Source organism: Monodon monoceros, unplaced genomic scaffold (assembly GCF_005190385.1).
Source record: "Monodon monoceros isolate NGI ecotype Baffin Bay Population unplaced genomic scaffold, NGI_Narwhal_1 Super_Scaffold_20, whole genome shotgun sequence".
Lineage (NCBI taxonomy): Eukaryota > Metazoa > Chordata > Mammalia > Artiodactyla > Monodontidae > Monodon > Monodon monoceros.
In genome coordinates this window covers 133,692,552-133,708,880 of record NW_021703777.1, presented here as the reverse complement: position 1 = coordinate 133,708,880, position 16,329 = coordinate 133,692,552, and the positions used below count along the sequence as shown (strand labels likewise).

Genomic DNA, 16,329 nt, shown 5'->3' with positions numbered 1-16,329 from the left:
TTCCTCTGAGTTATGCATTGGATAGTTTGTTTCTTTCTATTGCTAAGAAATAGTCCATTGTATGAATCCTTTGTAATCTGTTACCGGTATGTCTGTTACTGGCTGTTTAGGTTTTGTGCAGTTTTTGGCTGTGATGAGTAAAGCTGCTAATGTTTCTGCGTGGACACGTGCAATAAGTTCTCCTGGGTAGATACCTGGCAGGGGAATTACTGGATCACATAGTAAATGTCCACTTAACTTTATAAGAAACTGCTAACTTTCCTAAAGTTGTACCTCGTGGACTCCCAGCAGGAGAGTGAGGTCCGCTGCCCAGGCTTTACAGGAGCAGTCCTTCCACTTCCCGCCATTCTGGTGGATATATAGGGGTACCTCGTGCTTCAGATTTGCATTAACCTGGTGATTAATGATGTTAGCATCTTCTTATGTGCGTATTGGCCATCTGTGTCTTTTTGTGTGTGTGAAATGTATTTAGCTCCTTTGCCTGATTCTTTAGGCAAAGAATTAGGTTGTTTATCTGTATACATTCTCAGAATTGCGAGTATGTGCCGATACAGGTGCTCTGTCAGCCACGTGCATTGCAAATACGATTTCTCTTAACGATTTCTCTCAAAAAGTCCAATTTCTTAATTATTTTCTTTTATGTGAGTATTTTTGGTGTCCTGAGAAATCTTGGCCCACTCCAAAGTCGTAAATAATTTCTCCTATGTTTTCTGCTAGACATTTGAAGTTTTACTTCTTATGTTTAGGTTTCTGGTCCATTGGAGTTCATTTTTATGTATGGTGTGATGCACGGGGTGAGTTCAGTTTTTCCCACTTTGGGATCCACTCCTTGAGCACGATTTCTTCCAAGACTGTCCTCTCCTGTCGAACTGGCATCTTCGTCAGCAGTCATCTGGCCGTTTGTGTGGAGATTTCTTTCAGGACTTTGTTCTGTTCCGCTCACCTGTCCTGACGCCGAACCACACTGGTTGGTTATGTAGGTTGTACTGAGCCTTGAAACTAGGTGATTTGGGCTCTCCAACATTGTTCTTTTTTCTCCTCAGCGTTTGGCTATTCTAATTTGTTTCATTTTCATGTATTTTAGAATCAGCCGGTCAATGCACTTTTGCAAAAAAAGCTGCTGGGATCTTGACTGGGATTGTGTTGAGTCTATAGATTAATTTGGGGGGAGAATCTCTCAAATCAATGACTGCGGTATCTCTCCTTTTGTTTAGATCTTCACTATATTTTTTCAACAGCGTTTCATGGTTGTCAGTTTATAGGCCTCTCACTTATTTTGTTAAATTTATCCTTAAGTATTTCATGTATTTTAATGCTATTATTATAAGTAGTACTGGATTTTCTTTTTCTTTCACTTTTCAGTTGTCCCTTGCTAGTGAGGAGTTTATTGTTTTATAGACAAATTGAAAAATAAGTAAACAGATGGGGGCATTCATTCCCTCTCCACTGAGTTGGTTCGGGAAGACTTTGCAGAAGAGGTGGCATTTGGTTGCACCTACAGAAATGTCGGTTGGTAGAGAAGGTGAGTGCCAGGGCGAGGGTGTTTCAGAAAAGCGCGCGCTAAGGTCAGGCGGGAACACAAGGAATGTTCTGAAAATGAGTGGTAGCTGGATCAGGCCACACCAAAACACAAAAGGTGGAATATGGCAGGTGATGAGTTTCTAAGGACATTGGGGCCAGATTGACAGAGGTTTACTGCTGGACAAGGTTAAAACTTTATTCAGTGGGTGCTTGGGAGCCCTTGTGTGTTTATGAGCCCAGGAAATAAGCCATTCTTTTTTTTTTCATTTATTTGTAAAAAATCATAGTAAATATATATAACAAAATCTACCATTTTAACCATCTTGAAATATATAGTTCAGTGGCGTTAAGTATGTCCATGTTGTTGTGAGACCATCACTACCATCCATCTCCAGGACTTTTCCGTCTTACCCAAACTGAAACTCTGCACCCATTAAACAGTAACTCCCCATTCCCCCTCCCCCAGCCCCTGGCATCCACCATCCTACTTTCTGTCTCCAGGAGTTTGACTACTCTGGGGGCCTCATATAAGTGGAATCCTACAGTATTTGTCCTTTTGTAACTGGCTTATTAACTTAGCATTATGTCCTCAAGGTTCACCCCTGTTGTAACATGTGTCAGAAGTTCCTTCCTTTTTAAGGCTGAATCATATTTCGTTGTCTGGATAAAACACATTTCATTTGCTCATTCATCTACCGATGGACACTCGTGTTGCTTCTCCCTTTTGCCTGTTGCGCATACAGAGCCGTTCTTAAAAGCAGAGGACCTCTGACATGAAGTAGGGATTTGGAGCCAGAAACTTTGACACGGAATTGTTGGTGGGTGCTTTTTTCATAGCATCCATCATAATTTCTGGCTGTTTTTATTTGCATACCGTTTGTCTCTCTGATGTGAATATAAGATCATGTTTGTCTTGCTTAACATTGTATACCCCACAATTACGCCCTCAGGTATTTTTGCGAGTTTTTTTTAGTAAATATTTTAAATATCTTACAATAAATAGAGCATCCATTTGCATTTTTCTTTTCCATCCTCCTATTGCTGTCATTCTCCATATCCTTTTTTTTTTTAACATCTTTATGGGAGTATAATTGCTTTACAATGGTGTGTTAGTTTCTGCTGTATAACAAAATGAATCAGCTATACATATACATATATCCCCATCTCTCCATATCCTTGTGACGGAGTGTGCCTCTTCCTTCTCAAGCCCCTCACTACACCAGTTCATCCGTAGTGCCGCTGCCAGAATACATCATCTTTTCAGAGATAGAGCTCCATCAGTGGCACTTTTCCTGACGACCCGTGACTCTGTCTTTCATAGGATAATGGTTCTGTGAGTCCGAATGTTTATCTGCTACTCTAGTTTGTGAACCCTTGGATGTCAGAGACTTGCCTTTGAAGACATTGAGCACAGTGTCTTAAACAAGCTCACGTTTAACAACTTGTTACTAAATTAAATTGAACTGATGTAAGTGGAATGAAAATATTTGCTCTTGATATCTTATTTAAAACTATTGTCAGCAACCAGCTTGGTTTTTGTCAAGTCTTCTTTTTATTTTTTTATTTATTTATTAACATCTTTATTGGAGTATAATTGCTTTACAGTGGTATGTTAGTTTCTGTGTCAAGTCTTCTTATAGCAGCCTAGGAATCAGGCTTCATGAATTAGGAAATCTGGTTCCTGTGGTGGTGTCAGGTTACACAGATTATTATGATTAATAAAAAACGTGTCCAGATCTAGGTTTTGTCTTTTACTTTCTACAAAACAATAGCACGATCTTTCTGTTAAGGTTTGCATCATCCATCCCTGTATTAGTCTGACCTTTGAGAATCATGATAATTTCCGGAAAGAATTTGTTCTGTGGATTTTTATACCAGTGCCTTTGGGGACTTCTTGCTGGCTGCGTATAACCCATAAGGGAAGAGTCTCAGGACTCAGAATGTACATGTACGCACCTACCCTTTTAAAGGCACAGACTTTCCCTTAGGATATTGATAAAGCTTTTAAAGATTCAGAGTCAGTGCTGCAACGAAGCTGTGTTTGTCCTAAGTCCTGTTCAGAAACCTGACAAGTAGAGAAGAGACCTTATTTACTTTCTCTTTGCAGATTCAGATTAAACTAGCCTTGATCGAATGTCCCTGAACTCCGGGGCTTTTATTCACAGTGGCTTCTGGATTCTCTGCTGCAGTCTTGCTGACACAGAACTGTTATTATCCCCAAGTTACAGACAGGGGCCCCAGGAGTCAAAGAAGCTTAGTGGTTTGTGCTCAAAGTCATCTGGTCACTCCAACAGCGGTCGTCCAGAGTTTGAAGGAATTTTAGATGTAGTCTAGCTGAGGGAAACTTTCCAGCCAGACAGCATCTACAGCTGTGCAGCTTTTCTGAGATTTCTCAGATCAGCTTTTAGGCAGCCCATGTGGATTATCTGCGGAGGCTGTGGAAATATTTGGAAGAGTCTGCATGAAGAGTCTTAACTGCAACGCTGTAAGGGAAAATACGCAAGTGCTTTGCCCGAGTGTTGGCCACTTGGCCCAGTGCCACGCCAGTCCTGCCCCTAAGCCTCTTCCAAGTGCTCTCCTGCCGTGTCTCTGCAACCTTAGCAGAACAGGGCCCTGACCAGGTGCTGGTCAAACTGAGACCGTGAACTTGTCAGAACCATTCTTTTAACCGCTTTTGATGTGCACGCTCTAAGAACATCCCGGGAGACACAGTTACTAACTGTGAGAGGACGATCCATGGCATTTTCCTCTGCAACTTTCTCCTCAGAACAAATCTCAGGAACTTTGTCTATTATGGAGATCCAGAAACAAGCAAGTGAATTAATTCACCAAACGCATACTGAGTGTCTGCTGTGTTCGAGCTTCCATGTCAGGCAGTGTGCTCAGCGTTCTAGGTACAGAGAGAAGTCAAACGTGGTCCCCGACTTCAGCCTGCCTCGTGACGGGTGGAGGGAGGGACAGATTAACCCGTCGTTACAGCATGAGGTGAGAACGGCGATGCAGGTGGCCTAGAGTCTCCAAGGGTAACTAGGTAAGAGGTCGCTGGTAAAAGACGTGCGTGGGGTGTATTGGGGACGAGACAGGGACCAGACAGGGACGCACAGGGTTAAGGCACAGCGCAGAGAGCAGCAGTGCGAGCCGAGGTCCAGGGCAAAAGCAAGCCTGGCGTATGTGGGAAACTGAGTCGTTCAGAAGAGCTGCGGGTGGGAGGTGGAAAGAGGCGTCTGGAAAAATAAGCAAGGGCGAGTTAAGATTCCGCTCCAAGGTCAGGAGAAGTCATTGAAAAGAAGAATGAGTGTAGGAGTCAGGGCAAGTTTCTGAGGCGCCTGCAGCGTAGCCCGGCGGTCCTCAGTGAGAGGGATGAGATGGGATTTTATGAAACCAGTTCTCCAGGGTCCTGACCCTGGACCCAGCCTCTGGAGACAGTCAGCATAAAGGGCAGGTGCATGGCGGGCCAGGGATTTTTCATTGGCCCCGGGAGTTTATGGGATGCACTGTCTGTGTGAGTTCTGTGCAGGGCGGGTGGAGGAGATGCAGTCCGTAATTCAGTCCTTATTCTCGGCGCTCAGACTTTTATTTTCTTATAGTCTCATCAGTCAGTCTTGTCTTTTATGTCTGATTTTGAGTCAGAGTTAGAAAATCTTCTTCCATACCAAGGTTACAAAGGAGTTCACCTGCTCTTTTTTCTAGGACTGGGATGGTTTCCTTTACATTCTCAGGTATCTTTGGTGTTTTTTTCTGGTGTAAGATGTACTTAATTTTATCTTTTTTTTTCCCCCCCCAAATGGCTACCAGTTGTCCTGACCCCAGTCATCAAGAGGTCCATCTTTTCCCCACTGATTTGAGATACTAGCTTTGTCATAGGCTATATTTCTATATGTATTTGGGTCTATATCTGGACTTTCTTTTCTATACTATTGATCTTACTGGGAATTTATGTATTGCAATAACACCATTTAAATGATAAAACCTTTATATTATGTTTTAATAGAGGATATGGCTGGATCCTCTTCATTGTTCTTAGGCATCCCTTATTTTTCCCTATGAACCTTTTAGAATCAATTCGTCTAGTTCGAGACACAAAACAAAACAAAACAAAATTTGTTATATATTTATTGGACTTGCATTAGATTTAGCTGTTACCTCGGAAAGAGTTGCCATCTTTTGGATGTTAAGTTGTTCTGTTCAAAGGCAAGGGGTACTTTCCGTTTGTTCAAGTTTCCTTCTTTGTCTTTCAGGAGTGTTTTAAAATTTTTCTTCTGTAAGTTTTACATGTTTCTTGCTAAATTATTTTAAGTATTTCGCTTTTTTAGTTGCTTTTTTAAATGGAATTTTCTGTTCCATTTATACCTTCTGTTTATTGTTTGGTATAAACATCACGTGCAAAAGCAATAGTTTTTAATATATCCGGCTTCATTAACATTTTTTGGCAGTAGTTTTATCATTGATTCTCTTGGGTTTTCTAGGTATACTTTCATATCAGCTGCTCATAGAGATAACTTTATTCGTTTCTGTTCTGAAGTTTCTAATTGCATTGGCTAATGCTTCCAGTGCAGTGTTAGAAGTGGTGGGGGAAATGGGCTTCCCTGACTTGTTTGCGACCTTCCTGGGAATGCCCGCAGTGTTTCCTCATTAAGTAAGATGCAGTTTTTGTTTTATGTTAATGTCTTAGTCTGTTTGGGCTGCTGTAACAAAATACCACGGACAGGGTGGCTTATAGACAGCAGAAGTGCATTTCTCACGGTTCTGGAGGCTGGATGTCCAAGGTCAGGGTGCCAGCGTGGTCCAAGTTCTGTTGAAGGCCCTCTTCTACAGTCGTTGCAGACGACTGTCTTTTCGTCGTGTCCTCACATGGTAGAAGGGGTGAGAGTGCTTTCTTGGGCCTCTTTTGTAAGGACACTGATCCTGGTCATGGGGGCTGTACTCTCATGACCTGGTCACCTCCCAGAGGCCCCCCTCCTGACGCCGCCACACTGGGGGTTGGGATTCAACAGAATGGCAGAGGGGATGCAAGCACTCAGCCTGTAACAGTTAGTGCATGCATTTCATCAAACTAAAGAAGTACGTATCAGTTCCCATTGTGTTGACTTAAAAAAATCAGGAATGGGCATTGAATTTTCTTGAAGGCTTTTTCATCATTTGTGGATGATGAGAATCATATGATCTTCCTGTTAGATCTATTAATATGTATATTAGTAGATGTATATTAGTAGATCTTGTAATGTGGAGTTATCCTTGCATTCCTGGAATGAATTTCATTTGGTCATGTGTGCTCTTAAGGTAGTGTTGGTTTCTGTTTGCTAATATTTTATTTAGGAGTTTTGCACTTGATATAAGTAAGATTGGTCTTTGGTCTTCTTTTTTGTGCTATCTCTACTAGGTTTAGGCATCATTTTTTTTTTTTAATTTATTTTTGGCTGCTTTGGGTCTTCGTTGCTGCACAGGCTTTCTCTAGTTGCAGTGAGCGGGGGCTACTCTTCATTGCGGTGTGCGGGCTTCTCAGTGCAGTGGCTTCTCTTGTTGCGGAGTACGGGCTCTAGGCGCGCGGGCTTCAGTAGTTGCGACACGCAGGCTCGGTAGTTGTGGCGCACGGGCGCAGTTGCTCCGCGGCATGTGGGATCTTCCCGGACCAGGGCTCAAACCCGTGTCCCCTGCATTGGCAGGCGGATCCTTAACAACTGCGCCACCAGGGAAGCCCCTAGGCATCATTTTTATACCTACTCCTAAAAAAGAAAGAATTGGAAAATTGTTTATCTGTTTCCATCTTCTGGAACAATTTATGTATTGATAGTAGTCTTGATGTTTAAGGTTTGGTACAATTCCCCTGTAAAACCATCTGGGTCTGGTACTTTTTTTGTGAGGACAATTCTTTGATAACTTTCTTTGCTTTCTCTGTGTAAGCTTTCTGTAATTTGGTAAATAGAGTTTGGTAAATGATATTCTTTTCTACGAAATTGTCTGTCTCACCTAGTTTCAAATGTATTTGCATAGAGTTGTACAGAGTAGTCTTTCATGACTTTTCTTAAGGCGGAGGTAGATATTTAAGGACTTGCTAGTTTTAGAAGACAGAAGTCATGGGTCATGTCCACTTGCTGTGTTTGTGGATCCCAAGGCTTAAAGTAAAGTTCTAATAAGATGAGCATATGCTATAATAATGGTAATAGCTACCATTTGTGAAATGCTTGCCTCTGTATGGATATCAGCTCATTTTAGCCTCATTACAATCCTGAGATACCTAATAATCATCTCATTTTAAGGATGACATAATTTGGGGGAGTTACCCACTCTTCCAAAATAGAAATAGACTCACAGAGAAAACAAACTTATGGTTACCAAAGGGGAAAGGGAGGGGGGAGGGGTAAATTAGTAGTTTGGGGATTAAAATGTATACACTACTATATATAAAATAGATAACCAACAAGGACCTACTGTATGGCACAGGGAACTATATATAATTACATTTCCATAAAAAGCTTTAAAAAATGGCCGTAGCCACTCACCAGGCCAGCGTTATCTCAACGTAATCCGTGGAGTGATTCTCATGAAATAGTCAAAGCAGGGCCTTTGGAGTCAGAACTGCGTTCAGATTCGTTCTGTTACGTTCCAGCCGTGTGGCTGTGTGCAAGCATATTATTACCTGGAGAGGCTCAGCCACTTATTTGCTTAGCAACCTTAGGCAACCTCTCCGAGCCTCAGTTTCTTTGCCTGTAAAATGGGGATAAGACCAGCTTCTACCTCCTGGGGTTGTTGGGAACACACACGAAGTCACACGTGTAAAGGGACTAGAAGTGTCCCATGCCTGTGATTGCCGTGTAAACATTTGCTTAAAGACAAGCAAACAAACGGGCCGTGGCTTCTAATTCCCCCGTGTAGGGGGCCGATCACGTCTTTGCAGCATTATTGTGAGAATTAAATAAAGTGTCATGTGTAGATGCCTAGGACAATGCCTTTCACACAGCAGATTCTCAGAAAATATTCTCTTACTTTATTAATTTGCTCATCAAAAATCCTTGCATGCTTTCTAGTGGCTTGTCCCGCTAGGCTGCTGTAAGTTACTCAGAGACAAGCAAAGCATAAAGCCTACTCTTAACCAGCTGACTAGCTATATTGAGAAAAGAAAAAAAAATAACACCTTAAGGTCATTCAGTACCCGGTTATCAGTACAGCTGGTAAGAGACAAAAGAATTCAATAACCTGGGAGGATTTTTTTTGGAGGAGCTTGTGGAGGATGTTGAATTAGAGAAGGCTAGAAGAGAGGGGATGTGAGTTTAGGTGTTTGAAGGGCCTGTTGAGGGTAAAATGTGGTTGGTTTAGTCCATGCAGGTCCTAGAAAGGAGGAACTTTTCTAACAACAGCATCTCTCTGATTTGGGGATGTTTTGCTTTCTGAGGTGCAAAGAGCTTTGTTTGACAATCTTTTGGGTGCAGTTTCAGGTGAAAAGAAAACCACACAGTAGCTTAATAAACAATGAAGTGAAAATTCATTAGAAGGATGCAGATACCTCAGGGAATTCAGTGCAGCCCAGGTTCGCAGGTAACTGAGAAAAGTCCGGGAAGGTCTCAGGAATCCTTCCAGTGCCCTGTCTGTGCGGCACTTCCTCTCTCTTGCCTCTGAGTATCTGTGTGTGCTCCTGAGGGTGTTAACTTCGTTCTTTCTTCCTCTATTAATGACTTTCCCCTGCTGGCACATACATGCCAAAACGTGGCAGCTCCATAGCTCCTGAGTTTACTCGTCTTCAGTTCAAGAGATCGCAACTGACTAAGAGTTCCTGTCCCAGGCAGTATATACAGGAAGGAGACTCTGATGGACCAGTTTGGGTTAAGGTGGTCCACTTATGACCTGGGAGCAGGAGGTGGCCTGCAGGGCCCGGTGGTGTAGATGTAGCTGCCAAGGGTCCAGCTTGTAGCTGAGGGCGCTGCTCTCTGTGGAGCGTGGGCCGGGCAGGAAGCTGACTGTGGTTATGATAAACTCCCAGCCCAGAGGGGTCTGCGTAAAATCCCCGATGGGAGCTCTGTAAGGGAAGCTCAGGTTGAAGACGAGATAGGACAGATGCATGCAGTCTTTGGTCCTCTTCAGATATTTTGATGCTGCTAGGTGAAACCCAGGTGAAATCCTGCAGGATAAATATGATTTGGCTACATGCAAGAGAAGCATTTTTGATGAGTATACAAATGGGGATGGAGAATGGGTTCTGGAAGTTTAACATAGACCCATAAGCATTTTTAACGTTTTTGCTTATAGCTTTCAGCAGCCCTTCCATTTCTGGACAAGGTTGATTTTGTTTTTATTGTGGTAAAATATACATAGCATAAAATTTACCATTTTAAACCTTTTTGAGTATACAATTCAGTGTCATTAAGTACATTCACATCACCACCATCCGTCACCAGAACTTTTATCGTCCCTAGCTGCAACTCTGTCCCTGGCAAACGCTCACTCCCCATTCCCCGCCCTGCCCCAGCACCTGGCACCTACCGTTCTACTTCCTCTATGAGTTTGGTGACTCTAGGGACCTCATAGAAGTGGAAGCACACAGGATTTGTCCTTCTGTGTCGGGCTTATTTCACTCAGCGGAATGCCCTCAAGGTTCATCCATGGTGTGGCATGTGTCAGGATTTTCTTCCTTTTTAAGACCGAATAATATATCACTGTATGGATGGACCACATTTCATTTATCCATTCATCCGTCAGTGGACATTTGGGTTGTTTCCACATTTTGGCTATTATGAGTAACACTAGCAGCCCATCATTTTTAAAGTATAGATGAGATTGTTTTCCACTTAGAGTCATCGGGAAATTGTTCTCCTAATGAAAAAGACCTTAAAGGCTAACTTAATCCAGCCCCTTCATTTCATAGAGGGGAAATTAGGAGATTGCCCAATTAGGAAAAGTGAACAGCCTCAGACACATCTCGCCTACTTTGAACTCATTTGCAGTTTCTCTGCCCACTTGTCTAAAATTATGAGAGCTTTGGTAGCTATAAAAGGGTGGCCTCAGTTAGGATCTTGTGTTCTGGAGTGTGTTGTAGACGTGTGGAATTGTAAATTTGGGAAGAATTCCATAGACCAGTGGTTCTTGAACTTTTTTGCCTCAAAATATATATTGAGGACCCCAAGAGCTTTTATTTATGTGGTTATATCTCTAGATAGTTATCCTATTAGAATTTAAACCTGACAGATTTTTAAGATATTTATTAATATATTTATGAAAAGTAACTGCATTACGAGCTAATTTGTGAAAGAGTGGCATTGTTTATATTTCTGCAAGTATCTTGAGTATCCGGCTTAACAGAAGAAAGCTGGATTCTCATATCTATTTCTGCATTCTGATTGTGGTGAACCGCTGTTTTGGTGGAGGTAGAGAAAGACGATCTGGCCTCACAAAGCTATGTACTTGGAAAAGAGAAGAGTATTTTAGTGCCTTTTCAGAAAATTGTGAATATTCTTTGATACTACACCAGAACTCAACAAGTGGTAGTTTCTGAAGGTTAGTTGCAACGTGGAATCTGGCGCTGTATCAAAGAACACTTCATTTTCTGTTACATGAGGATATTTCAGCTTATTTTACACATTAGATGGACCTTTACCCACGTGGGCTTTTATGACATCATGGTTTCCTGAGTTGTGTAGAGCTTCCAAATGTCAACACACCGCTTTATGCACCAGGAGATCAGGTACCCAGTGTCGTTTCTGATCTCATTGGAAAAGTCTCTGTTGAGAAGCTGTCATGTTCCTAGTGGTGGAAACATGTGTTCAAAATTCTCTTTTCCCGCGGAAGCTCAAATTGTGTCATTGGCAACAAATGCTGTCATTGTTTACCTGGACGTGATAAGCTTACTTTGTTCATTTTTGAGAAAATGTCGCTCACATACTCAACTCTGAATAATCGCGGTTTGTCTGTCATTTCTTCTTTGGTGCTGCATGAAAGCAGTGGCTTAGTGTAAGTCACAGCGCAGAAGGTTGTACACGTGCTTCTTCTCTAGACGCCCGCGGTACTCGAGTCCGCAAGGGAAGTGTTTCATGCGTACTTCCCACCTCACCACACAGCACGTGATAGAGGTGTATCCTCCAGGGTTGAGATCTAATGAAAGCAGTGATTTTTACTGCTTCATCAAAGACACTCTTAAGTGAAAGTAGCATTTTAAAACTTTTATTTATTTACTTATTTTTATTGCGAGTGTGTAAGTGAAGGATACAGTATAGCATAGTTTGGTGTCACTGCTTTGACTTGCGCTAAGATGCCAGAAGTTTAACCACCCCTTCATTTGCACCATTAGCGCAGGAAAAAGTGAATAATGTCATATATTATGAAAATAGTTTGACCTCGCGGACACCCTGAAACGGCGTTGGCATCGCTCAGAGGTTCACATCTTGGGGTAAAAATTGCTGACACCAGCCCCCTGGTGCAGTCTTGTGGGTGTCAGAGGGGAAGTCTGCTGTAATCCCAGAAAGAAAAGACACGATGGAAGTCAGGGTCTGAACTTACATCGAGGTCCTCCCCGGCACCCAGCATCATGTGGTAACTGTAAAGCGCTCACAATCTTCCTGGGGAGGGAGCCAGCCCTGCAAAAGCACAGAGTTGGGTGTTGCGTTCCCACGTCCTGTAGTAGTTATCTGAAGACTCCGTGGCACTTTAAACTCCTGTCTCCTTCCTGACACTGAAATTTCATATCATGCAGTTGACAGCAGAAGATGCTGTCAGGCTCTTGGGTCGTGACTCCATCTGTTGGCGGTGTGGCTCTGGGGCTTCTCCCAGCCGAACACCTCTGCCTCAGAGCAGAAGTGATGGAGGAGCCCATTTGTCTAGAAGATGATGCGTGAATCTTTTAGACGCCCCGGTTTCAGCTAACTTGTGTTTCCTGTTGGAAAACAATATTCAGCCATCAAGCTAAAAACGAAATACTTTGAGTGAAATTTAGCATTCCTGTTTTGACATTTGCAAATTGGTGGGTCTCATAGAACCTTCCCTCTCTCCTTTGTTTTCAGCAATGGAAGAGTTAATCGTTGAACTTCGTCTCTTTCTTGAACTCCTGGACCATGAATATCTAACCTCAACTGTCAGGGAGAAAAAGGCAGTTATCACAGACATCCTGCTGAGGATACAGTCATCCAAAGGTACGTGTCATTCAAACCGCAAGTCTTTCTTCTTGGAGTCTCTTTTTGCCTCGAAGCCATCTTTAATTCTCATCTTTCCAAAACACATTCATGAATGAATGAATGTATTCATTCATCAAGTTGTCATCGAAGGCCTTACGACGTGCCAGGTACTGTGTTAGTCTCTGCGTTTAGAAAGATAAAGACCTTAAGGGGTTGGGCTTAAAGTAGGTGTGTTGGGTGGGTCCCTAAGAGCGCCCCAACACTGGGGGATTTGCTAGCAGGACTCAGCATGGAGTTGTACTTTCTCGTGCCTGGGATTCATCACACGGATAGTAAGGATTCAAGAAAGGATTATAAGGGGAAGAGACTCAGGCCAAGCCTGGAGGGGCCCATGTGCAGGCTACTCATGTTCCTTCTCCCACGAGTATCACACAGATCACACTCTTCCCTCAGCAACAAAAATGCAGCAGCCTGTGTGCAAGGTTTCTGTTCAGGGAAGCTCCCTGGAGACTCAGTGCCCAAGGACTTTACTGGGGGCGGGTCACATAGGCACCCTCCCCCTGGCACGTACCAAAATCCCAGACACCCAGGAAAGCAGGTGTATCAGTCAGGGTTCCCCAGAGAAAGAGAACCGATAGGATAGAGGGATAGAGATAGAGATAAAGAGGAGATTTGTTGTAGGGATCGGCTTCTGTGATTACAGAGGCTCAGAAGTCCCACAGTCTGCCCTCTGCAAACTCCAGACTGAGGAAAGCCAGTTCTGTGATTCAGTTCGAGCCCAAAGGCCTGAGCGTCAGGGGGACTGATGGTTCAAGTGCTGGCCAGAGAACTAAGAACGCCAGCGTCCGAGGGCAGGAGAAGATGGGCGACTTGGCTCAAGCAGAGAGAGTGCACCCGCCCTTCCTGGGCCTGTTTGTTCTGTCCAGGTCCTCAACAGGTTGGATGATGTCCACCCACACTGGGGAGGACCATCCCCTTTTGAGTAACGCAAATGCTAATCTCTTCCAGAAACATTCTCACAGATACACCCAGAAATAACGTTCTACCAGCTCTCTGAGCATCCCTGAGCCCGGTCAGGTTGGCACACAGAATTCGCCATCACAGCAGGTGTTTGGCGTGAGATCATGTTGTTTGCCCAAACAGTCTAGGCAGAGTAGACCAACCTTATCGATTAGGGAATGGTGGGAACACTTCTGGAAGCCACATTCCCAGATGCCAGCCCTTGTAAAGACAGCAGCCTCAGGCCTGCTGTGTTAACTCTTTTGTGCACAGTGGGTAAGACAGAATAGCAGGGAGAGGGCATCAGTGTTAAGAGAACACCCAAGAGGAGTGTCCAAACCAGTTTAGTGAGAGAGAGAGCGGGGAGGGGGGCGGCTGGGGGCAGTTCTTGGAGGATATGGTGTTAGAATCCTGACGGCTGGGTAGCAGATACCTGGATGAGATGTAGAGGTTTATTGTAAACAGCTTCACTGAGATATAATTCACATACCACGCACTTCACCCATTTGAATGTACAATTCGTTGATTTTTAGTGTACGAAGCCATGATTTGACACAGTAGATTTGCCTTCCAGAAAGCTCACCTTGTCAGTCTGGGCAGTGGGTTCAAAGATCTGGCTGCAGATGGAACGAGAGCTATGTGAGGCCCCGGGTGGATGGTGGGACCAATCCCTGAGGTAGGAGTGCAGGATGAGGACCATGTCTGAGGGGCAGTAGGATAGACAGAGACAGTGACAGAGATAGAGATGAAGATAAAGACGGAGATGAAAGTTCGCTTTGAAATGATGTTGCCGCTTCCCTGCCTGGACCCTTTCAGTATCTTCCGTTGCCCGTGGCTGAACCGCAAGGCCCCTGTGACGTGTGGTCACGCCTGTCTACTGTACAGTCAAAGGGGCTTTGCTTTCTGTCTCTGCCTGTTACCCAGTCTGTGACCTCGAGCAGGTTACTTAATCCCTCGATGCTTCAGCCTCCTCACCTGTAAGAAGGGCGGACAGTAGCACTCACCTCGGAGGGATGTTGTAGGATTGACGAGATCATATAAAACATTTCCAAGCGGTGCCTGACGCACGGCAGACGCTCAGCACCTATTGACTGCTGTTTCCTCCTGTTGACTTTACTGGTAGAAGGAGCATTTCTTGCGACCTCATCTCCTCTGCGTACACCTGTTTCCCAGCCAGGAGTTTGGGAACACTGCAGTTTGGGCCTCCTGCCTCCGGCGTTGCCGTTTGCTTTCTCGTGATTTCCCTTCCGCTCTTGCTCTGCCCAGTGAGTTCCGACCCCTTTTCTCTCCGTGCTTTGTTCTGGATGTTATTTTCCAATTCACTGATTTGTCTCTTCAGCTCTTTAATTTGCTTAAAACTCAGCCACTGATTGTTTGATGGTAGAGTTTCCACTTGTTCTTTTTCTTTCTTTCTTCTCTCTTTTTTATTGTTTCCAGGCCTCTGCCAAAATTCCGGTCTTGCTGTCGCTTCCGCAGGTCAGGGTCTTTGTCTTTTCCCAGCCTGCAGCGTCGTGCTTGACCCATCATAGGTGGTCACTGTTGAGCAGTTATTTTTCTAGATCTAGAAAGGTGAGTCCTTGGCATGTAAGTAACACTGTGCCCAGATTAAAGTAGTTTCCTCCCCTTTCCTGCCTTCACTGGTACAGTGCTCACCACGGTTTCTGAGAGTCTGTTGTATGTTTGTTTGTCTTCCCAACTTGAATATGATGCCCTGAAGGTATGAGCTTATTATCAGCCTTGTCAACAATAAGCGTGTCTGTTACAGCATCGGACCTTAGGAGGGTACTTGATGCAGATTTACTGATTCCCAGGAAAGCGTCTGCCCCCTTAGTACGTGGGTAAGTATCAGTACTAACCTGAGTGGACGTTCAGGAGAGGCAGCTCGCCTTTGAGAGGCTGCCTGGCGTTGGAAAGGATGTCGACCTTGGTGCCTGCTCCGTCATTTCTACCTGTCCGTGTTCCAATTAAGTACTTCAGCCTTTTGTTCCAGCATAGATCCTTCACCTGTAGAATGGAGAAGAAGAATACCTACCTTGCGGGATTGTTGTAAAGGATTAGAGAAAATAAAGACGTATTTGCGATGTATTCAGTATGGGGCCAAGGAGGTGATAGCTGCCAGCCGTTGCCACCTTTATCTTCCTTCTTCTCCTCATCCAGTTCTGTGGTTTTGGTTGGTACAGGTTTTGAAGTGAAAGATCATGCTGCGAAGCCAGAGACCCCCAACAGCCTGCCGGCCCCTCCCCAGATGCCTCTGCCAGAGATCCCGCAGCCGTGGCTGGTGAGTTCAAGTCCCACCATCACAAGAATCGCCAGATGTCTGTGTTACTTTTGGTTCCAGGGGCAGGTGATAAAAGCCCAATTCTGGAAGAGAGGAGGCCACGTGTTGCCCAAGGCACTCCTTTGAGTGTGTGTTTTGGATGCTAGTAATGGCTAAGTGGGAGGCGGTAAATGTGCCTTCTCATAGGAGGCTGATGGCTCTCTGAGAATCGCTGGAGCTACAGGTCCGTGGAAATCTGGTGTTAAGTTGGATTTTAAAAAACTCAGATGATTTAGCAGGCAAAACAGTGACAGTAGAGCCTAGGGACTTGCCCCTCCTTCTGGGTTAACTCTGAATTTGAATACCTTAGCCTGAAACTTTAACGCTCACTGCTATGCTTCTTCTGGGATTAAATATTCTTTTCTTCCCCCCAAGAAGAAAAATATGTCCATGGTC

The 16,329-nt window shown here is 44.1% G+C and overlaps 1 protein-coding gene across 2 annotated transcripts in view; it reads left to right on the top strand.

The window, feature by feature from the left end:
* AFAP1 (actin filament associated protein 1) overlaps positions 1-16,329 on the top strand; it is a 148,399-nt gene that overhangs the window by 43,752 nt on the left and 88,318 nt on the right. For both annotated transcript variants that reach the window (XM_029235883.1, XM_029235882.1), the window contains exons 2-3: positions 12,507-12,635; positions 15,797-15,894. In XM_029235883.1, the coding sequence (XP_029091716.1) occupies positions 12,509-12,635; positions 15,797-15,894 (225 nt within the window). In that variant the 5' untranslated portion in view covers positions 12,507-12,508. The remainder of the gene's footprint in view (positions 1-12,506; positions 12,636-15,796; positions 15,895-16,329) is intronic.